The 24,315-nt window shown below is 36.3% G+C and overlaps 1 protein-coding gene and 1 pseudogene across 7 annotated transcripts; both read left to right on the forward strand.

Moving 5' to 3' along the window:
* The first annotated feature begins 12,590 nt into the window (after window positions 1-12,590).
* On the forward strand, window positions 12,591-17,399 carry LOC145559386 (peroxisome biogenesis protein 7 pseudogene; annotated as a pseudogene). Of its 3 annotated transcripts, none has more exons than XR_014092705.1 (3): window positions 12,591-13,711; window positions 16,632-16,683; window positions 16,966-17,399. The product of XR_014092705.1 is annotated as a peroxisome biogenesis protein 7 pseudogene, transcript variant X2 (transcript). The 3 variants fall into 3 exon arrangements; XR_014092704.1 differs by lacking the exon at window positions 16,966-17,399 and adding an exon at window positions 16,835-16,965; XR_014092706.1 differs by lacking the exon at window positions 16,632-16,683.
* A 1,490-nt stretch (window positions 17,400-18,889) lies between these two features.
* On the forward strand, window positions 18,890-22,584 carry LOC145558249 (uncharacterized). 4 transcript variants are annotated; one of them, XM_081619421.1, is made up of 6 exons: window positions 18,890-19,024; window positions 19,143-19,305; window positions 20,421-20,620; window positions 21,041-21,486; window positions 21,591-21,669; window positions 22,101-22,584. In XM_081619421.1, exons 2-5 carry the CDS (start codon window positions 19,206-19,208, stop codon window positions 21,628-21,630), a joined length of 786 nt encoding a protein of 261 aa, XP_081475547.1. In that variant the 5' UTR covers window positions 18,890-19,024; window positions 19,143-19,205; the 3' UTR covers window positions 21,631-21,669; window positions 22,101-22,584. The 4 variants fall into 4 exon arrangements, with proteins under 4 accessions (XP_081475547.1, XP_081475546.1, XP_081475548.1 ...); XM_081619420.1 differs by lacking the exon at window positions 18,890-19,024 and having other exon boundaries at window positions 19,076-19,305; XM_081619422.1 differs by lacking the exon at window positions 18,890-19,024 and having other exon boundaries at window positions 19,113-19,305; window positions 20,393-20,620.
* The last annotated feature ends 1,731 nt before the right edge of the window (window positions 22,585-24,315 follow it).

Here is a 24,315-nt window from a genome sequence, read left to right on the forward strand (position 1 = left end):
ATTTTACAGGTATCATCTCTTATCCACCTCTAATGTTTGTGCATGTGTCTATGAATGCTTGATAAAAAATTAAAAATTTCTAATTATGGGTTTAGGAGCCTTTGATCATATGGCTAGTGATATAAGATTAATTTTTGAGGTGAGAAATATCAAGAAGCATGTAAGAGTTGGAATATGATATGGTACAATGAGAAGTGTACAAGAAATTACAAATATGAAGTTGAATCCTCACCTAACTCTTAGACTAAATTGATGGAACAAACAAAATTGAAAGTAATCAATATTGTTTAAGACCACAGTAACTAATGTATCCACCCAAAATCCCCACACAACCTCGCATGCCCCAATCCTTTTGCGAAGTGCTCTCTCAAACCTTTCCTGCTCCCTTTTCTCAATCTTTGACCGTTAACGGCTAGTAGACAAGGCTCTGACGCAAATTTGAAAGGGATTCTCGATTGTTTGAAGTTGCTAAGGAAATATATCAACACCATGAATATGAAATTAACTTAAGCGTACATTTAAGCAAAGATGGTGTTTTCAAAAGTCTCCTTCTACTAAGCTCCCATATTGAACTTAACAAGGTACATGCACGTGATACTCAATAATAATCCTTCACCTTCTGGTATAATACCTTATACTTACTAAAGGAGGGCAAAGGGTGGATAAAATTTGAAATCTCATCACATATCTTTCTAGCAAGTTCAATCTCTTACCCTTGTACTCCTTGATGGTTGTAACATGATCCTCCTTTCACCTACTTTCATTCTTTTGCTCAATTGAAGAATTGATCCTCCAAGAAGCCATCCTTATATCAATCACATTCTTATAGGCATATGTTCTAGCTTGTTATTGATAATTTGAATATAACATTGGCAACAAAGCTCGTTATTATCAACCCGCAACACTATTATTTAAATATATGACCAAAAGAGTATTAAGATTATGACTACTCTTTCTTAGAGCACCCACAATGAGGACTAAAATCCTCATCCTCAATATTTTTGTATGAATTTAGAGGATGAGGGTTCTTGTGGAAGTTTTCATAATGTTCCCCAATTAAGGAGGATGAAGGTGCATCCTTTAAAGATGGAGGATGAAGGAGCATTGGCTGAAGAGCCAAAATTTGGGTGGGTGACACATGGATAGAGATTGCATATTTTTAAAAAAAAACATCGACATGCACCAATTATTGTTAAGACACATGACAATGCTTTTTTAGCTGAATTTGTTTATGCATCTGTAAAAAGTAGGAGAGAGAAAAGAAGGATGAGAAAGAAGATCCTTGACTGATTGTGGGGGAAAATAGAAGATGAAAAATAGTTAAAGGATGAAGGTAATGGAAAGTGTGGTATATAAAATAGAAAGTGAGGTATCAAAAGAAAAATAAAAGATAGAGTAAAATTAATTAATTTGCAACAAAATATTGTCTATCTACAAGGTTGTGGTTGCTAAATATATCCTGAAATTAATCGATCCAATCTTCATTTCCTTGAACTTGATACAATTGTATTACTAGCTCCTCGATAATGCCAAGGATACTGAAAGATTTGGGGAATATTTTCCTTGGCTTTCTCATTGCTATTGACAGTAAATATATACAAGAGATTAGCACTATCCTAGGCTACAAACTAGGAAACTAATTACATCAAAACCGTGTAACAGTAGTGTCAGATAATATAAACTCCTTGATTAGAGTGATTTCCATTGATCAATATTTATAGGGTTACAATGAGAAACCTAATCATATTAGGTAACTATAAGATATGTACAGATATCAAAGATAATCTTATACAAAATATATCCTAAACTTAGGATAAGAATATTCTATGGATATTCTCTATCACACCCCCGCAGTCAGAGCGGGAGAAAATCGGATGCTCAGATTGGATCTGAATCACGCATCGAACGGTAAGGATAGTATAGTAACCCATGATCAAACGAGAAGTAGTAGACGTGTGCTGGTGATGACGATGAGAAGCAACAACCACGACCTACGTGTAGTAGAGATATGCGCTTTTAGGCCGAAGGAGAAGAGTCACGCATATACTTGGGCTAAGTTGCAGATCCAGAGAAGAAGAAGCTAAGGGATCAGACCATCATCGGGGAGAAGACACTACACTACTACGTGAAATCACAATTGAAGAAAAACAAATAAAATTGCGCAAGAAAAGATTAAATCCCACCGCTTGAAATTAATCAATTCTCAAAAGAGAAACCAGGTAGCAAGAAGTAATACTCCACAAAGATTCCAAGTGCTGCAACAATAAAAGGAGCTAACTTGATAGCAAAAGAGATGTGCAAAAGTTGACCTTATTGTGATATACCACCACCAAAACAAAATCTATGTGATTATGTGTTTTAAAAAAACAATGAGGCAATGTAAGAATCATTGTTGGTCATGGGGAGGTGGAAATAGAGTACGGCACATGGAGTAAGTTGGCAGATGTGGTTACTGCCAGTAGTGGGAGGCGGTAGTGTATGCGATTGCCAACAATGATGGAGGAGGCTTTCGCGATTGCTACTGTTGGTGGGAGGCGCAAGGTTACATAAAGATTCTAAAAAAAAACTTTGAGAAAAGAAAAAAAAATATATATGTGTGTTTGCGGAAGCATAAAAAACTTTGTATATCCCGCCGGTGGGTTTAATTTTCTAACCCACCGGCGGGGTGAGAATTTTTGTATATAATACCAAGATCTAACCTAAACTGTGATACCATGTCAGATAATATAAACTCCTTGATTAGAGTGATTTCCATTGATCAATATTTATAGGGTTACAATGAGAAACCTAATCATATTAGGTAACTATAAGATATGTACAGATATCAAAGATAATCTTATACAAAATATATCCTAAACTTAGGATAAGAATATTCTATGGATATTCTCTATCAAGTAGCAATAAACTAGGAGGATAATTCTTAGAGAAATTATCTCCGTTGACTAAGTACAAATATATACAATATATTTAACACACCCCCACAGTCGAAGCGGGAGGGCGAAGGATGCTAAGACTGTTCCGAAATTCCTCAAATAAAACCCGCGGAAGACCTTTAGTGAAGATATCCGCGATCTGATATCGTGAAGGCACATGTAGTACTCGAACTTCCCCTCGTGCAACCTTCTCTCGAACAAAATGAATATCCAGTTCTATGTGTTTTGTTCGTTGATGTTGAACTGGATTTCCTGACAAATAAATAGCACTAACATTGTCACAATAAACAAGAGTAGCCTTTTTAATCGGACAATGTAACTCCAAGAGAAGATTCCGAATCCAGCATGACTCGGAGACAACATTCGCCACCCCACGATATTCGGCCTCTGCACTAGACTTGGACAATGTGGGTTGGCGTTTAGATGACCAAGATATGAGATTATCTCCCAAGAAAACACAATAACCAGACGTTGAACGTCTTGTATCAGGGCATCCACCCCAATCTGCATCAGTATATGCAACCAGAGAAGAAATAGAGGATGGATATAAATGTAGTCCAAAATCAAGAGTGCCCTATACATACCGAATAATCCGTTTGAGAGCAGACATATGATCAACCCTCGGGTCATGCATATGAAGACAAACCTGCTGAACGGCTTAAGAAATATCCGGCCTGGTGAATGTAAGATATTGTAGAGCCCCCGCAAGGCTCCTATACAGAGTCGGATCATCAAAATTAGCACTAGTAGTAGCGCCAACTTTTGGCTTTGTGTCAACCGGAGTCTGAGACGGTTTACACGATGACATCCCTGCACGGTCAATTATTTCCTCGGCATATTTACGTTGTGAGAGAAACAAACCACCCTTATGTCTAGACACAGCAATACCCAAAAAATAATTCAGAGGACCAAGGTCCTTCATGGCAAACTCAGAGTTAAGACGAGCCATGATAGAACATCGGAGAGCATCAGAAGAAGCTGTCAAAATAATATCATCAACATACAATAAAAGATAAGCCATGTCGGACCCATTACGATAGATAAATAAAGAATTATCCATCCTGTTGTTAGTAAAACCAAGAGGCAACATATAATCAGCAAATCGCTTGTACCAAGCCCGGGGCGCCTGCTTAAGTCCATAAAGAGACTTACGCAAGAGACAAACATAATCCGGATGAGTCCGATCTCTGTATCCAACAGGTTGATGCATATAGACAGTTTCCTGCAGCTCACCATGTAAGAAAGCATTTTTAACATCCAACTGATGAATAGACCATGCTTTTGACAATGAAAGACTAAGAACAGTGCGGATCGTAGCTGGTTTGACAACCGGACTAAATGTGTAACACCCAAATAATTCTCCCTTTTCCAAACCACTCACTTTAAATAAAAATAGAGGAGAACCATTGGCATGTTACCGCCACGTGTTAAAACGTTAAGGCTTTATCAAAGTATTGCAGCGGAAATCCAACTTAAATATTAAAATAATATAATTTAGAAACCCAATAAGTCAAAGCTTACAAATTGGAACCATAAAGGCCCTTATTTAAAACCAAACCAATAATCAAAGTCCCAAAACATAATTAAAGTAGTAAAACATAAATAAGTTCAACACAAAGAACGAATACTCTCAATCACACCAATCCCTTGACAATGCGTATGTCAAATCACCGAACTTCACATCATCAAGCTAACCTGTGCAATACTGCTCCCCAATAATACAAGTGTAATAATTGGATCATCACAGGGTCATTGAAAGGCGAAGGCCATGACCAAAAGAAAACACACAAAAGCACGCAATCAGCAAAGCTGAGTACATACAAGCTACAACGCACAAAACCTAGCATGCTCAATTAATTAAAATAAATAAACATATAACACAAATTAATTAATTAAGACACCACACTTAAACAATTCAGTTGACTTAACATACTTCTGACCATTTCCAAACACTCGACTCTTTATATTAAATATAATTAATTTAGTTTGGAGTAAGCAATAGACGAGGTTGTCCAATCCACCAAATTATTTTGGTCCCAAATGACCATTTAAAATAAAAGTTTAGCGCGATGCAAGAATGGGCGCGACTCCATTCTCACAAAGTTAGTCTAGGATCCCATCTAACTTTCATTATAAAATAAAAATGTAAATACCAAAAGAGAAGAGGGTATGTTGATCAAACAAGCCTCGGAAAGCCACGGGCTACCACCGTGTACCCCAACCCATAATTGTCAATACTCTAGAAGTACACGCTTTCTAGAGTTTTACTGCTCATCCATGTTTCACTTTACGTGATTACAATTTTAATTAATAGCCGACTCAATCAAACAGACCATATATAAAAATCATACATCAATTTACTTTTAATCTTATTTAGGACAATGGTGATCACATCACAAATTGACCTTTAATTTCATAAACTTCCAAATTATCCAAATTGTTGAACATAGTCAACCCACCTAGCCATTTCGGCTTAATCCACTTTTACTCAACATACTAACAAGTCATGCTTGATTAATAAATTCAATAAATAACAATCTTGTGGAATAATTAATAAATTCATTCCACTTAAACCATTCAATTCCAATCCTTTAATAATCCAAATGTGGTTAACAAACCAATCCAATAAAAATTATGCTTGTATCAACATTCCATACAAACAATTAATCCAATATGATTCAACATGTTTGCATCCATAATTCCATACAAACATAATCAATTCACCAAAACATGTCTCATAAACATAAGCACATGAATTAATTAAATGTATAACCAAACAATTTTCATCCAAGTGTTCTCTAATCATGAAACTAAGTTCTTTTCTTTAGTACCTAAACATGATACTACTTACAACGAAGTAGACATGTACGTACCTCGTGTAAACAATTCGGTTGGCCGCTTAAAAACTAGAAATCACCTTCAATAAACTCCTCTCCTAAACCAAACAATAACATCTCAATCAATACCCAATCAATCAAATTTACAGCAACACTAACTTACTTTAAAACCTTCAAAATCCAAATCAAACAACACTTTAAAACCCTCCCTTTAGTTAAAATTAAAGGCTTATATATAGTTCTTTAAATTTTCTTCATAAAAACCTTAAAATACACTCTTATACATGAAATTACAACAAGTTTAAAGTTTAATAAAAATCTTAAAATTATTTAAAAACCTCTAATAATCTCCTTTTTAATGGGTGATTAAACCCTCTTTATAAAACATCAAAAGTAGTACTTAGGAACTATTTCCAGCACTTAAAACTTCAATAAAAAAAATATATTTATGCTTAATTAACTTTAAACATAATTAATTTTATTAATCAAACTCAAGGATAATATTTTAAGTATAAAAAAACTTCGTTAAAATAAAAAACTGCCCGAAAATCACATTTAGAGGCTGAATTTGGCCACGAGAGGGTGGTTCTCACTACTGAGTCTTTCTTAAAACATTGTTTCCACATGGAAAACACTACTTTTTTGTCAAAATCGGATGAGTTTAGAACCCGATCGGGATTAAAACGGGATTAATATTAATGAACGGAAATCTTAAAATTAAAACACGAATTTAAGTGTTCAAAACAATCTAGAATTAAGTTAAACTAATTAGTACTTATAATCACCAAAATTTCAAAACATCATTACTATAAAAGCCCTAAATCAATTGTTCATAAAAACCCTAAAATCATGATTTTCAATAATTATAAACCCTAGGTTATAAAATTTACAAAATCTGAAAATTATGACACTTATAAAATCTGAAATTATAAAGTTTAATCATCAAAATACAATTTGATACTAATTAAATTAATTTCAAACAATACAATCAAAACCCATAAATCAATAATTATAATTACACAAATTAATAAAACTAAGGAGAAAGAAAATAAGACTAACCTTTTTGTATGGGAAATTTTTTGGGGATTCATGGGGTATTTATAGGAGAGAATTGTAGGGTAAATAAGAAGATTGGGCCTCATAAAAATAATGGGTCGATTAAGTAAACAAATGGGTTAGGCTTGTGTGATTGGACATAAATTGTAGAATAAAGGTGCATAAAATAATTTGTTCAAATAAATTTCGACCCAGATTAATAATTTGAAACTTTTGAAATTAAATTATGAAAAATAACAAATAAATATTATAAATAAAATAAATTTTCATTTATAAAATATTTAAAAATACGAGGGATTACAAAATGTCTCGCCACAATCAATGCCAACCTGTTGAGTTTCACCATCACCTACAAGACGGGCTTTATGCCTCTCAAAATCACCATTAGCCTTGACTTTATGAGTAAAAATCCACATAGAACGAATAACATTCACATTAGGTGGACGGGGTACCAACTCCCACATCTTATTTTTAATAAGAGCATCAAATTCATCATCCATGACCATTTTCCAATTCGGATCACGAAGTGCATCAATGGGATTTTGAGGTAAAGGAGACCGGTCAACCGTAGTATACAAGTTTGCATATTTCGGATTGGGTTTAAAAATCCCATGTTGACTACGTGTGATAACTCTAGGCTGGGAAGAAGAAATGGGCTGAGAATTTGTGGGGAATGGGGCCTGCTGTGATTGGGCTGAAGGTGAAGAAGAGACTGGGCTTTGTGTAGTAAGAGGCCCAGAGAGAGAAGGAGATGGAGATGAAGGAGACACGGGCTGGTCTGCCACGCCTGCCCCAGCCACCAAGGCACCCCCCGTACCGGCGTCTACTAGTAACCCGGCGGGGCTGGCAGTTGGTGGTGCAACACCACGCTGCCGGACGCCAGTTTGGGTGGCAGGTGGTGGTTGGTTATGGCGTGGAGAAGGAGAAGAGTTGGGGCTTTGCTGCTGGGCCGTGTGTGGAATGAGCCCAGTAGGAGAATTGGGTTGGACCGAAACAGGAGCAGTAGATTGTTGCAAATGGTGGATGACATATGATGATCAAGAAAGTCATACGTGTGTGAAGTTGGAGTATGCACACTAGCAAAAGGAAATGTATTTTCATCAAACAAAACATGACGACAAATAATGATTTTCCTTGAAGACATATCATAACATTTGTAACCACGATGGTTAGTAGGGTACCCAAGAAACACACACGGAGTTGACCTTGGTTGCAATTTATTAATAGTGGGGGATGGAATAAGAGGGAAACACAAACACCCAAAAACCCGGAGATGATCATAAGAGGGAAGTCTTTGATAAAGAACTTCAAGAGGAGACTTATTATGCAATAATTTACTAGGAAGGACATTAAGAAGATATGTCGCCATTTGAAGAGCATGATGCCAAAATGATGGAGGGAGAAAAGCATGAGCTAAGAGAGTACGAGTGACATTGTTAATAGACCGAATTTTACGTTCGGCTTTCCCATTTTGAGAAGAAGTATGAGGACAAGACAAACGGAATGACATGCCATGTTTTGTACAAAAATCCCAAAAAGAATTGTTATCAAATTCACGCCCATTATCACATTGCACATTTTTTATATTACGTTCAAATTGAGTCGAAATATGGGCTTTAAAGGCTAAGAAAATGTCATAAACATCAGATTTTCTACCTATCGGAAAAGTCCATAAATACTTTGAGAAATCATCAAGAAACAAAACATAATATCGATGTCCCGCAGAACTCAAAACAGGAGATGTCCAAAGATCACTATGTAAAATATCAAATGGCATAGTAGTGCTAGAAGAGGAAGAGATAAATGGCAACTTAATTTGTTTCCCAAAAACACAAGAGCTACAAATACTTGAACTAGAGTGTTTATTACAATCAATGCCTTTATTTTTCCTAAGCAAGTCTAAAATAGGTGCTCCCGGATGACCCAAACGGTCATGCCATATTTGAGGTGAAATAACAGCAAAAGAGGAAGGTTGATTGTTGTAAGAAGGTGAAAATGGATAAAGATCGCCATGACTATCACATCTCATGATTGGCCTCCCCGTCCGAAATTCCTTCACAGAAAACCCAAAAGGATCAAACTCAACTGACACGGAATTATCTTCAGTAAATTTTCTAACAGAAATTAGATTCTTAATCAGTTTAGGAGCATGAAGGACATTTTTAAGAGACAAAGATTGACACGGGGAAGGCAATTTAGTGTGACCATAGCCAAGAATCGGAATTGAATGACCATTACCAACAATAATAGTATTATTAGGATGATTGCTCAAATTAGAATAAGACGAGAGTTTACCAGTAGAAGACGTCATATGAGAGGTAGCACCGGTATCCATGTACCACGATGGGTCGGGCATTTGAAGCGAAATCGTGTGCATAGCGGCCTCGATATCCGTGGGTGTGTAAGAACCGAGCTGCCCCTGCTGTGGATTGGACGCCCCTGCTTGCTGGAAATGGGCCTGCTGAGGTCTGGGCCCAAGTAACCCGGCCTGACGAGGCTGCAGTGGTGCAGGGGGCCTGGCCCATCCTTGCATTGGGTAGGGGCAAGGAGGGATGGGCCAGCCTTGATTGTACCAGCCCCATGGAGCTGATCCCGCAGGCTGCTGTTGCTGCCATTGTGACGGGTGCTGCTGTCCACCGTGGCTGCCGGACTGCTGGTCCCGGCCACCACCCTTGTTGCCGGCGGAGTTCCGGCCACCACCTATACCCGTATTTTTCCGGCCACCGGTGTTGTTTCGCCGGCCAGAATTATGCTTGCCTTTATTGTGACCCTGTTTATCTCCATGGCTTGGACCACCATCACCCGCGACCACTATAGCCGACTCAGTGGCTGCTTCTTTTGCTAACCCGGCTTCTTCTAAAGTGAGCATTGATCGAGCTTTGTAAAAAGGAGGTAGAGGATTACTTTGGCGAATCAACGTACCCACACCTCGGTACGGCCGAGTAAGACCTCCAACCAATTGTAAAACCATTCTACTATCGGACACCGGAGCCCCAACATTCTTCAATTGATCCGCAAGGGATTTGAGACGTTGACAACAAGATGAAACATTTGGGAAATCCTCCATAGAAGTGGTGGAGAATTCTTGTTCCAAAGCCACGGCACGAGAATGTTCATTATCTTGGAATATGTCACGCAACCTATCCCAAGCTTCCATAGCCGTAGAGTCGGGCTCAATAATGGTGTTCAACAAATCACGAGAAATAGTAGAATAAATCCACGAAAGAACCGTGGCACCCAAGGTTGCCCACAATTCCTTTTCCGCATCCGTAGATGGAGGAGGTTGCTCCTTGCCCTTGGCCGGAGACAAACATAGCCAAGAATCGGAATTGAATGACCATAGAGACAAACATAATCCGGATGAGTCCGATCTCTGTATCCAACAGGTTGATGCATATAGACAGTAAATACATACAAGAGATTAGCACTATCCTAGGCTACAAACTAGGAAACTAATTACATCAAAACCGTGTAACAGTAGCAATAAACTAGGAGGATAATTCTTAGAGAAATTATCTCCGTTGACTAAGTACAAATATATACAATATATTTAACAGATACAATTTGATTTAACAGAAATCTACACATATACTATCATCAAATAACAAAATTGAAACTTATCAATATTTCTGCTTTGCCCCTTAAATTCTCATAACAAACCGTAATATTGAATCATAAACCAAACCTACCCGCTAAACCATAATATACCATTGGTTTGCGATTTGGTGCGGTTTAGATTAAACTCCGTACATCCCAATTCATGATTAGTTGAATAACGACCATCATAATCCCCAAAACCAACCATTTTGGTATATTAACCCCACACATCCACAAGACCCAACTACCAACTCCGATCTTGTAACACCCCCGATTTAATAACTAATAATAAACAATAAATAAAGGAAAAGTAGACAACCTTTAATAAAATTGCGGAAGCATACTCCTAAATCGGAGGTATTACCGCCATACTCGACAATCTGTCAAGTGTTAAGGCTTACAAAATCCCAATAATTACAACCCAATAAACTAGGTGAGCTATTTATACAACTTTATAAAATCGTTATAGCATACTAATCGATCACTTGAGCTCCTTTAGCTACGATCACTTGATCAACCTGTTTAGACAAACTTGATTGCTCACCATTAAGGACAAATTCCAAAATAGATCGTCGCAGGGCCACCATAAGAAAAAGACATGGTCGCAAACACAAGTAGCACAACAAAACAAACAAACACACACGTCAGCAAAAGCTGAGTAATTACCACATATCAGAATATAGAGTATAATATAATAATTAACATTTATATATCAATTAAACAATGTAGTTCGAAACTACATTACACATTGTACTCTGAAAATAACCTTTGTCAAATAAACCTCGAATAATGATACAAACCTTTACTCAACTCTCTATCCCATAAGTGTGCCATGCTCATTGTTCTATCCCTAGCCTTGGACATGGGTAATTTGAATAAAACGAACATGTATAAAAACTTGAATACTCCCAATAACCAGAAAACACCTTGAACCAGACCACATACGAGTCAATTCCCACTGGAGGGGACCATAGAAAAATAAATAAAAATAAAGATTGTACCTTATTCTTAACTCATGATTATTACCCTCTTACCAACAAGCCAAGTACTAAGTTATATAACGCCGAGCCTCAACCCAAGAACAAAAAAATAATTCTCAACCATTTGATCTCATACATCGATCAAATAACCATTCACATGATAATAAATAATATCTCAATATTGGCACAGGTTCCCAATTCATATATGACGACATATTCGGTTCATAAAATATCTCAACTCTTATAGAACTAATACTAGTACCCAAAATTAATCAAATCTCCACCCAAAAATAATACTCTGCATTAACAACCCAAAAACCTTGATAAAACAATACTCCCCTATAACAACAACATTAAAACCCTAGAAATAGTACAATCAATTATATACAACAAAAGTAATATGATATTCAAATCAAATCAAATCATACAATATCATAATAATTAATCATATATACAAGGAGTACCATTAATAAATCATATCACACATAATAATAATAATACCAAATATAATACAAACATCTCTAAAATTTAGTGTGATTACCTTGTAGATCAAAGTACTTGATTGCACAACCAAACTTTGTGAACCAAATTGAAAGTATTAGCAAAATAAATGTTTTCCAAAAATATGGGTGAATAAAATGAATCAAAGCATAACACAAATATGAATAAGGATAAAGATGGGTTTGCATTATCAAACTTGCACATAGTAATCAAAATAAAACGGCAGCCCTTTTTTTTTTTTTTTTTTTTTTTTAATAAAGTTAAATATTTATTTATACACATAAAAATCTAATTTATCATATAAAGATTCCAAAGAAAAAGTAGGATTTTATAGTTTGACAAATTTTATTAAATCATAAAATATATGGGTATTACAATGCCGGTGTTCAAAACGACCGAAAAAGAAAAGTGGAGCGAGTGTTTAAAAACGAAGGGAGTATATCCTAAGTTTAAGCGATCCAAACTTCATTTTCCTTGGACTTGATACAATTGTATTACTAGCTTCTCAATAATGCCAATGATACAATTTGATCTAACTTATCAAAATTTTTATCAATATTTTTGTTTTGCTCCTTAATTTCTCAAAAAAAAAAAAAAAAAAAAAAAAAAAAAAAAATATTGAATCATAAATAAAACCTACCCACTAAACCATAAAATACGATTAATTTGCGATTTGGTGCGGTTTAGATTAAACTCGGTAAATCCCAATTCATGATTAGTTGAATAACGACCATCCTAATCCCCAAAACCAACCATTTTAGTAGATTAACATTAACCCCACACATCCACAAGACCCAACCACCAACTTCCGATCATGCCGGTGTTCAAAACCCCCTTCAATGGCTACTCCGTCAAATTCAGCCCTTTCTACGAACACCGCTTAGCCGTCGCAACCTCCCAAAACTTCGGCATCCTCGGCAATGGCCGCCTCCACATCCTCGACCTCTCCCCCACCCCATCTCCCACCCCCATCTCCGAACTCACCTTCTTCGACACCGCCGACGGCATCTACGACGTCGCCTGGTCCGAATCCCACGACAACCTCCTCGTCGCCGCCGTTGCCGACGGCTCCCTCAAGCTCTACGACCTCTCTTTATCTCCCCAACAAAACCCTTCTCGCTCTCTCCCTGAACACACCCGTGAAGTTCATTCCGTCGATTGGAACCCAACTCGCCGTGATTCCTTCATCTCCGGTTCTTGGGATGATACAATCAAGCTTTGGACCGTCGATCGCCCCACCAGTGTCCGCACCTTTAAAGAACATGCTTACTGTGTTTACTCCGTTGCTTGGAATCCCCGGCATGCCGATGTTTTCGCCTCGGCTTCTGGGGATTGCACGGTTCGGGTTTGGGATGTTCGTGAGCCGGGTTCTACTATGATCATTCCTGGTCATGAACATGAGATTTTGTCTTGTGATTGGAACAAGTATGATGAGTGTTTGCTGGCTACTGGGTCTGTTGATAAGACGGTTCGGGTTTGGGATGTGAGGAGTTACAGGACTCCCATTGCTGTTCTTGCTGGTCATGGGTATGCTGTAAGGAAGGTTAAGTGTTCGCCGCATCACCGGAATATGGTTATGAGTTGTTCATATGATATGACTGTTTGTATGTGGGATTTTATGGTGGAAGATGCTTTGATTGGGAAGTATGATCAGCATACTGAATTCGCGGTTGGGATTGATATGAGTGTTCTTGTTGAAGGGTTGTTGGCTAGTACTGGTTGGGATGAGATGGTTTATGTTTGGCAACATGGAACTGATCCAAGAGCCACTTAGCATTGTTTTTTATGGGGGTTTTTGAAAGAGGAGGTATGTTGTACTTGCTTGTGCTGAGTTGTTTATGTCTAAATGTTGATATATTTAGTGTTTAATAAGATGATGTAACACAGCTTTTTTTTGGATGTAATTGGAATGAGTTGATTATGCATTCACCCTTCTTGGGTTGTCCAATGACCTTTATTTACATTTAATGCTTTGTATATGGATGCCAATAGAAAAGTAAGCCATGATGTTCCGATAATGGTAGCTTTATAAATTGCTAATAGTGATGAGTAATTGTTTATGTGATGTTGGTAATCTTTATTGTTATGCTGAATTGCTGAGTAGCTTTATTAGTTTGACTTGTTGTACATTAGGAACTAGTTTGGACACTCTTCAATCTTCATCCTTGCCATATTTCTCTACAATTTAAGAGTGCACTCATTGTGCATTATTAAGATTCAGGGATTTGGCTTTATCACTGTATTTTGTTGGGAATATCCCTATTTAAGGATTCAAGGGTTTATAGAATATTGTTATGCTGAATCACTGTATTTACTTTTGCCCCTCTCTTAAAGGAAAATGGGAAATCCATTATATTGCAAATTACTTAGAGCTGGATCATTAATAGTAAATTGTATATTGACCATTTCATCTCGCAAACCTGGTACTTCTGTCCATATCTAACAGAAGAATTCAAGGCTTATTTGGGCAGTGGATGTAACATTGTGTGTTTTTTCTTCTGTGTTGGGGTTGAAGAGATGTAATTGTGTGGATTTGGAAAGTGGAAGGAAGGTAGCTGTTGTTAGCTCAATTGAAAGCAGGGGAAGGGTGTTGTGAAAGGGCCATATATGATGCTGCATTGCAATAATCAGGTTGGCTAATTGAAAGGCTTTTCGTTTAGTTGTGAGAGTAACACGTATGACATCAAAGTGATTGTCAGGTAAAGGAAGATATCTTAAAGGTTTATTGTTAATCATCAGATGGAGACGAGGAGCTTAATGGAATTGTGAATATGGAGTTTAAAATTGTTCAGAGCCTTCTAATTCAAAGCCAATTTGAGGTCTCAATCCCCTTTCTTCTCCAAGTTTCTTTGCTTGATGAGTTGATGTTATAATGTTATTGTACTAGGTATTTTCATTCATTTATATATATTATAAGTTAGAGCCTACTATGGAGTATTATATTTCTTAACCTATGTAGAATTTGGGTGGCTTAATTAACTTAAAAATGGTGATTTAGTGAAATAGTTCCTTTGCTAACTTACATGAAAGACACATTGGAAAGTTAAGCTTTGAACTTATCATACATCCTTGCAATACTAAGCTGTTGAACTTATTTGCTGGTTCTTGGTTACTGTTTTTTCCCTCAAAATTCTGGAATTATATTGATTATATTTGCTTGGTTTTGACTGAGACTGTTGGCCCTGATCATCATTTTATTTGTTTATTTTCCTGGTTTTGTTTTGTGAGACTTCACCTGTTTTATTACTCCCTAGTTCCCACTAGTTTTCTTATTTGTTGATGTACTGTTGGGAAACTTTACTGTTAGGCAGAGTTGCTGAGGTATATGTTTGACTTGCCTTACCTTTGGATTTGTACAGACATTCTACATCCCTGCCATATTTTTTCTCAATTTTAGAGTTTGCACACATAGTGGATTTAGGGATTTGGCTTTATCACTGTATTTTGTTGAGAACATCCCTAGTTGAGATGGCAGTTTTAATAAACCCACCTGAACCAAACAAAAGCTAAAATAAAATAACCCACTTAAGGAGTACCAGGGGCTGCTGGAGGCTGTTAAATGCTTGTAAGCTGTAAGAAATGCTGACTGGTTATTAGGGACCTATTTTAGCACCACTATCACACGGTATTAATCCTTGGTCTAGGTGTCTGACGTCCAGTTCACATAGATTTGGCCCACACTATTGCATTGATTACAAAAGGATGAAATTTAATCTTTGAAGTTCGGTTACCATATCTGGCCATTTGTATATTTTGTCAGGTGTAATATAGGTTTAAGAAGATGTTTGATAATATCCATCTTAGTCAAAGGTCTAGAAAATGATAGTTTGAAGTTTCTTTCAAGTGCATTCATCAGCACATTATAAAGGCAATCCAAAAAGGCTTCCAATTTGAATTAAAACAAGGAGGGGTGTTGTAAAAGGGCCATTAGGCTGCGTTGCTATATTTAGGTCAGTTAAGGTTTTTCAGTTAGCTGTAAGAGTAACATGTGTGAGTGTATGACATCGGAGAGATTGTCAGGTAAAGGAAGATAGCTTAAAGGTATATTTTTAATTGTCAGGAAAGAGGACAGGAACTTAATGTAATTGTGGATATGGAGCTTGTAAGATGTTCAGTATTTTCTATTTTAAAACCAACTTTAGGTCTCAATCATCTTTCTTCTCCTAGTTTCTGTGCTTGATATTTATCATACTTGGTGTTTTCAATCATTCATTCGTATATTAAGAAGTAAGAACCTACAAGTATGTTTCTTGACCTATGAAGAGAATGGGTAAGCTTAATTGACTTAAATGATGATTGGTGAAATAGTTTCTTTGCTGACTTACATGAAAGCCTCCTTGGGTAGTTTAGCTTTCAACTTATCATACATCCTTGCAAACACATACTGGGTCGATAGACTTGTCAGCTGATTCTTGGTTATCAAGTTTTGATTTATTATTTTTTCAAACTCTTGGGTATTATATTGATTTTATTTGCTTGGTTTTGACCAAGACTGTAAACCCTGATCATCTTTTGTTTATTTTTCTGGTTTCGTTTGTGAGGCATCTCCTGTATTATTACTCTCCAGTCTTCAATAGTTTTCTAATATGTGTGGGAAAGTTTAATAAATTGAAGATAAGAATGGGATGGAAGGAGTAGTATAACTAGTACTCCACACTTTGTATCTATTTATAATTAGCTTGGTCTTGCTGAGTGGTTTATGTGGTACTGTGGTTGTTTATTACCAGATAATTTCAATTAAAGGAAGAAGTTTCTGGATATTGAATTTGTTTAATTCAGGTAATGTACATGACTTTTGAAGTTCATCTTATTAGCTAGTTAGCTACTTATGCAAGTATGCAACTAAGGTATTATGAATTTCTTGGCATTAAGCTTATCTCTAGATGACTCACAGCCACTCTTATCTTCTTTCTTTGAATTTGGTGGATAGTCAACTTGAACAGGTACCACATTAGAACCACAGGTCCACAGTACTCTTTTTTCGTTGAATGGCAGAACTAGAAACTTATTCCTCGCTAAAGGTTGTGTTTTCATAGTAGTTGCTTCTCCATTGTTGAACAGCTGCTTGCTGGAGCTGTCTTCCATTGGGGAAACTTCTATTTAGCGAGTGACTATCCGTTGTTCAAGCCAGCTCCAGCCCATGTTTGGTTCAATGCCTTCAGAATTTGTATGCTATTTCTTTGAGCAGATTTTTAACTGAATGAATGTCACCAGATCAAATTGTTCTTGTCGAAGAATAAACTGTCAGAGCTTGTTCAGATACAGGACATGTGTTATTTCCTCTGTATCCCTACACCCAATCTCCTCTTAATCTTTAAATATTCTTAATCTTCATGCATCTCCTTGATGTATAGATTAGTATGAGATGAGGGGGAGCAATCAGCAATCGTGCATAGCAATACATTTTTTTTAAAGGCAGTGTACCTGCTGATAGAAGGCCTATGCCAATGCCCGCTGTCATGTTCATGTCATTGCTCTATTTTGTTCTGATACCTTGTTTTTTTGTTCTGATGTGCTATCAACCCAATCTTCCTGTTTATTCTGGTTTTCTGAGTACAATACTAAGCAAGATTTTCAGTGCTTAATATAGAAGGCAATATTAGAAACCATTTTGGATTAGTAAAACATAGGTATGCACTATGCAGCTGGGTTAAAACAAATATCGTGTGACCTCTGGTTTATAAACCTGAAGCTCGGTTAAAACAGGAGGATATTCTTGAATTGAAATGAGTCCAATCAAATTTCTGGTTTGAACTTCAATGGATACAGCCAAGGGTTCCTCATTCCCTGCTTGGACTCTTCATTCTGCTGCCAAAGTTATTCTGAAAATTGCAGCCCCCTTTGAGTGTGCAAGTACAAAACACGTACAACTGTACAAGTAACCAAACATCAAATTCAATTATGTTAAATACCATAGACTTGATCAACGATTACTAATATGTCATAATTTTCATAGTTAGAGGATGATCATCCTAATATGACCATTTTCTGGAAGCATCTGGGGACATTATTGGGTGCTCTGAATTCAAGAAGCTGAATCTTTTGGCTAAATAAAACTTATATACACTTGGCTGCAAGTTGGATCTAACAGTTTTTTTTTTTTTTTCCTTCTAAATCTTAATGTATGAGCAAAAGAAAAATATCATATTCCATTGTTATTATCTATGTTACTCGGACTCTTCATTCCACAGTTCCACCTCACGTACCCGTTTCGGACCCTCGACATTCGGACATAGGGACACTTGGACACTTCATTTTAGTTCAAAATCATGAGAAAAATTTTAAAAAATAACTAGGTTGGACATGTGTCCATTTTGGACATGACATGAGTACCTGAGTCCAAGTAATAGGTTATTATTTACCTTGTAAATTTACATTTTTGCCTTTTCCCACTAATTATTAACTAGTTACAAGGATAAGGCAAAAACATAAAGATAAAAAGAATATTTTAAAGCCAAAAGTAAGAAGATACAAAAACAGAAGTACAAAGTTGAGCATTCTTAGACCATAGTGATATACTCCTTCGTCCCTATTTCTTGAGTTGATATAACAGGTTGTTTATCAAATGACAAATTTATATATATATATGACCATAATTTTGCGGGGGATGTCCAGTTAATCTTTTTTTATTGCTTTAGTTTGTCAATCTATTTCGCCAACTCAGTAGTTGGTGTTAGATTGTGATGAGTTAGCTGCGCGCATGGACATGTAAGCAAATGATTTGTAAACGCCGCTACTTATATCCACCATTGAGGCTACCACCAACACCACCATCTTCATCATAAACGACACCACTATCTTCTTCCATTAATCTATCCACCGACACCACCACCTCCAGCGGCTGAATTAAACGAAAATCCTAGGAATCAAAGGTGAAATTAAGGGCTTGATTAACCCCAAAGGTTAGGGGTGACCAAGAACATGATGTTAGTGAACGATGGGTGGAGTGATAAAGGTGGAGGTGGTCAGAAAGATGAATGAAGGTAAGTAAACGAAAGGAAATGGGTTCGCTTCGTCTAATGACGTGTACCGCAGAGTCAACCGACACGTGGGCATTTTAACATGTCATACAGCTAAAATGACCAAGTGATCCCCAATTTTAATGATGAAAATACCAAAGGTACCCCTAGATTAACGTTTTAAAACAATCAAAGAGATTAACAAGAAATTTCCCTAATTTTTTTTTTTTTTTTTTTCTGTTTATTTACAAGTTTGCCCTTGATAAATGATAAACATAGGCTGTAATCCGTAGTTGAAAAAAGCCTAAGTGAGGAAGGGAGGAGATTAGAGAGAGAGAAGCGATGATGATAGCAATGTGCTCAGCTTCACCCGTCAACACTGACCATTTACGCTCTCAACTCGATCAACTTCACTCCGAAGCTCACATTACTCGAAGAAAAGGTCGCACCTTTCTTCCTCAATTTTACATTTTTCGATTTTATTTATACCTTCTTCAATTTCGTTTTTGGAACTATTTTCATTTCTTGTTGATTCATGTCTCTTAATCGTTTGTTGGATTTCTATGTTAGCAACCCAATTTATGAGATTTCATTTTTTTTTTCTTACAGATTTAAACCCTTAATTTTGTGGTTTTCATCTTATATTTGATGATTGTCATAATTAATTGTTACTGTATTTTTTTTTTTAAGTTTCTATTTTTGTGGGAGATGCTGATGATGGATTATTAAGCTTTTAATGAATGTGTATTTGGGAGAGCTCTTTTGTTGTGCTAACAATTTTGTGATGGATTTTGTTAGTGGGTAGAGATTTTAGGCATATTTGTAGCTTTGTACTGGTAATTCCTTTGACTAAGGTACTTGCTAGAAATTGATTTTAATGAGATGAATTAGGAATGAAAATGTAACGAAATTTAATGAAGAAATGAATTTAATAGCACGAGTCCCATTATGTGGGTCTAGTACATTCAGCGGTGTTGAGTGAGGAGCTTTTGATCTTTGCTGCTGCAATTCTTTACACAATCTTTAGTGATGATATGTTCAGGCACAAGAGATAACAAGATCCTTTTGATGACTATTAACGGAGTGGAAATTAAGGGTCTGTTCTCATTGACTGAAATGAGCTAAGCTGAACTGAACTTATTAGAGCTGAACTGAACTGGAATTAATAAATAAGGATTGTTTTGGATCCATTCATGTCATCTTAGTTTCAATTTTTGGATACAGTGGGAGATGCTACATGCTTTTGATGGGATAGTGACCATTTTTCCATTAAGTATTGCAATTCTAAGGGTTTATTGCTGTATAAAGATCTCATCAAACATTATCATTTTTATGTTGGCTTTGCTTTTAGCTTAATGAAACAATGATGACTGCATTTATGCCATAACGAAACCTGTTCAAAAAAATGGTGAAAGCTTTTATGAAATGAGAATAAGAAAATGCTCTTTTTTTTTTCTTAATAAATGTTTCAGCATAGTTATTTATGAATCTAGGAGTGCAATTAGTTAATAACAAAACATGACATACAGTGACAAGGATCTGTTAGAGTTTGTTCAGCTAATAATGCAAGATTCAGGCTTCTACGGCTGTCAGAAGCAGCTGAAAACTTATGCCGGCAAGCAGCTGTAAGTGTACGCAAGGGAAAAGATGATGATGCTAGGGAGCTTCTTTTCCAGAAGAAGAAAATTATGTCAGCTTTAGAGAAGTCAAAAGGTCGTGTAGAATTGCTTGACAAGCTTGCAGCAAAACTTAATGAGGTACGGAAATAGAACAAGTGACTTATGTAGTTTGTCTTTTGGTGTCTTAATATTTTAAACTTACTTGCAGTCTATGATGATTTGGTTGAAGTTGGTTAAGTAGTCATTACTCAAGTAAAATATTCTTGGATCCACTAGAGCTAATTTGGAATAATGCCTCTATGTCTGCTTTTGCGTTCTGAAAAGTTCTTATCACCTGCATTTATGGCAGGCCAACTTTTGAGAAGCAGTGCAAAGTAAAGTTGTCTGATTGGTCGCAATTGTCTATGACTTTCCTTCACTTTATGACTGCTTAGGATTTTCTCCTTTAGTAGCTGTTTAGGGCTATCTCACGTGATCCTAATGGCTCTTTCTGGTTTCTTGTTTTAAAAATGTAGCCCTCTGTGTTCCCATACCAATGACAGTTTTATCGCTTTATAGGCAATATCTATCAAAGAAGCGCAATTAGTCAGAAATGTAGCATCAGATCTTGATATTAAGGGAGATGATGCTAAAAGTCCTGTACATATTGTTTCTCCGACACAAGATAACAGGACGACTTCAGATAATGACAGCCATACCACCTTCAACCGATCTGAATTTAGTGAAGACCAAGAACTTGGTCTCGATATGGACAGGGAAGGAGATATTTTGTCTTATGGTCAGGCAGAAGAATTTCCCGGAAGCTTCAGCAGTGAAAATGAAGCAAACATGCTTAGTAGCTTCAGAGGTCCATCATCTTTTATTGATTTTTTGGAGGATCTTGACCAACAATTAAACAATATTGAAATTGACTTGGCCTTGGTACTAGTTAATGAGGAGATACCCAATAACACTAAATTGCAACAGTTGAAAATTCTTGAAAACATTCGCAGTGCTAGAAGGAGGTATCTTTTTATTCTTATTGAATTCATCTCATAGTTCCCTTTTGTCTTTCGAGGCTTTATTGTTCATAGATTATCTTAAATCTGTTATATTGTCGTCTTTGCAGGATACGCAATCATGTCAAGGAAATCACGGCGACTAGGTAGATGCATGCTTGTTTCCAGAGGAGATGTCCCTCACAAGAGGTTAGTGGAACTTACCCTTCTAAGAAATAGCATAAAAAAACATTAGCTACTTTTAGGTATATCCTCAAATCAGTAAGACCCTTGTTTGGGCTAGAGAGTACCAACCGTTTGCTTGCATATACCTTATGGAGGCAATTTATCCATCGTAAATGAGATACATTTTGGTTTAAGGATTTAAACAGAGGGCTGTAAGGTGAAATAACGTTGAGTTGTGAGCATTCAAACATTACCATGGTGATGGCTTCTACCATCCCTATGTACCCCTCTTTCCCTCTCTCTCTCTCTCTCTCTCTCTCTCAATGCACTGAAGTATGAAGCTGTATCATGCTGTGCCCATTTCTTTTGCCCATCTTCTGCTTATTATTAAGTTCGTAGTGCATGAAGTATCTGTGTCATCAGCTTTTCTCATCAATTCAACATTCTTTTATCAGGCCGGTTTTCACAAATATTGGAAAGACTGTTAAAGGGAGTGTTTGTTTATGGGTAACTTGAAAGAGATCATATCCATGGCTCTACAGCAACTCAAGGACCAGAAGCCAGACATGTAGCAGTACTGTAAGTCATGATAGAGGTTCAAATCAAATTCGAAGTCCAGAAATGAATATCAAAGAAGAGAAAGTCTTGTACTAAGTAGGGTAAAAAGAGCAAGGCCACGTCATGCACCCTAGTGGCTGCTAAGCAGTTCAAAGTTGCAGTGACCAAATTGACTTAGAGAAAGTATCGTGTTCACAGATTGTGCTTATATGAAGTTGTGAACATACTGCAATTATAGTACTAATTCATGCTATGAACCCGCCTAAGGATTGAACATAGCATGTTTATAGGGCAGAACTCCGTATCTACACTTTGCCACTTTGTTTCATCGTCTTTGTCTGGATCTTCATCTTTCAAATGTCTAAGCATTAATTTACTTCACTCTTGTATGACTTCTGATAACAAAAAGGATAGCATCCTTACTCCTTAGTTCCTGGTCTACAATTGTTCAAATCTTTGTACTTGCAGGGTTTTTGTTGTCTCTGATAGTTGTGAGAGCAACCCAGGCGACATTGTTTTCTTTATATGCATATTGAGTCAAATCAGGATATTCATGTTGTATTTTTTTTTTATCTTGTATGCGAGTGATTTGAATGCTCTATTTATACTCCCTCCGTTCCTTTATTACATGCCTGTATTCCTTTTTGGGGTGATCAAAATTAAGTGTCTGTTTCTATTTATAGGTTGTACTTTTTGCCAATATTATTCTTGTTTTGAAAATTTGTCATTATTTTTCTTATTCTTTTTTGTACTTTACATCAATTCTCAATACTTTCTCTCTCCTAATTCTCAACCACTTTTTCTTTCTCTGTATCTCTCTCTAACCCCACATGCATATTTGTACTCCCAATTTTTAGTTTTAAGGAATCTTTAACTTTCTTAATTCCCGTGCAAAATGAGAAATAGACATGTAATATAGGGACGGAGGGAGTATTAGTCATGACAAATGCTTTTTTGGTTGAAAGTTTGGGTTTTGCACTACTTAAAATTTATTTTAATCCTATCTTTTGTACTAACTTTGATCATAATTTTTGTAATAATATATTTTACAAACAATGTTAGAAATGGCAAACTGGACTATAACCATCACCTCCTCCCTCCTCTATCCCAACCTAACCCACTTACCCACCCCATCACACCATTAACAAAATGTTCTAGTATTATTTTTTCTGTAAAAGTTTTTCTTTTATAATGAGATATCTTTATTTATATGCACTTGTGCTCGTTATATAAATATGAATAGGTTTGATTTAGCTCACAATGATCCATGGATGACAAATTCCATTACAACAAAAATTAGATTTTGATTTAAATCCTCATTTTTTATAGTACTTGGTGTTGACACCGAAATTTTGTTAATTATTAGGTGTCAGATATATGTAAATAAGGAGATAATATAAAAAATTACTACCTCCGTTAAGTTTTATTTGCAACTTTGGGGGGTGAACATGGAACCCAAGTCAAAACTTCCAAATGGTAATTAATAAAATCTTATGCATGTGATAATATAGAGAGAGAAAGTGTGACGACCAAATTATCCCTTAAAAAAGGTGGGAGAGTTACCCGTATTTTTTTGGTGGGTTTCTTTTTCCCTCCTAAAAGTTTGGCTACTTTAAAATTTTCAAACTTTTCAGAAATTTAGGGGTTACAATTTTCCCTCCATTCAAAAAGCAAGGGATTACAAGATTTCCTCCATTACAAAAGCAGGGGCTCAATAAAAAGGAGCATATAAATACAAATACAGCCACCCCTTGCATTTAATTTCCCCTCTTCTTCTGTCCAGTCCTGAAAAAAATACAGACCATGTTTCTCCAAAAATTTAAGCTTTGCTGCCTATTTACAGGCCATTAGTTCAAACCACTAAGAAAAAAAAAAAGCCTTCAATACTCCATTGTAGCTTAGCAGCAATCTTCCCCTTCCGCACATTAGCAAAAAAATCCCTTTCTTCTACACCTATTATCTGAAAAACAAAAAAAAGAAAAAAAAAAAACAGAAATGGAAGAGGAATTTGATGATAGGTTTTTCAGCATGGATCAACTATTAGATGAAGAAATGCAACAAAATTCAGATTATGAAGCAGAATTAGAGTTTATGGCACAAGGCCAACATGAG

Source organism: Chenopodium album, chromosome 9 (assembly GCF_948465745.1).
Source record: "Chenopodium album chromosome 9, dcCheAlbu1.1, whole genome shotgun sequence".
Taxonomy (NCBI): Eukaryota; Viridiplantae; Streptophyta; class Magnoliopsida; order Caryophyllales; family Amaranthaceae; genus Chenopodium; species Chenopodium album.

Excerpts from the sequence above, each read along its gene's own strand:
- LOC145558249 (XM_081619421.1), top strand. The coding sequence starts at position 19,206 with ATGATGATAGCAATGTGCTCAGCTTCACCCGTCAACACTGACCATTTA. Across the intron at positions 20,621-21,040 it reads TTGCAGCAAAACTTAATGAG|GCAATATCTATCAAAGAAGC; the intron begins GTACGGAAATAG and ends ATCGCTTTATAG. Across the intron at positions 21,487-21,590 it reads ATTCGCAGTGCTAGAAGGAG|GATACGCAATCATGTCAAGG; the intron begins GTATCTTTTTAT and ends TCGTCTTTGCAG.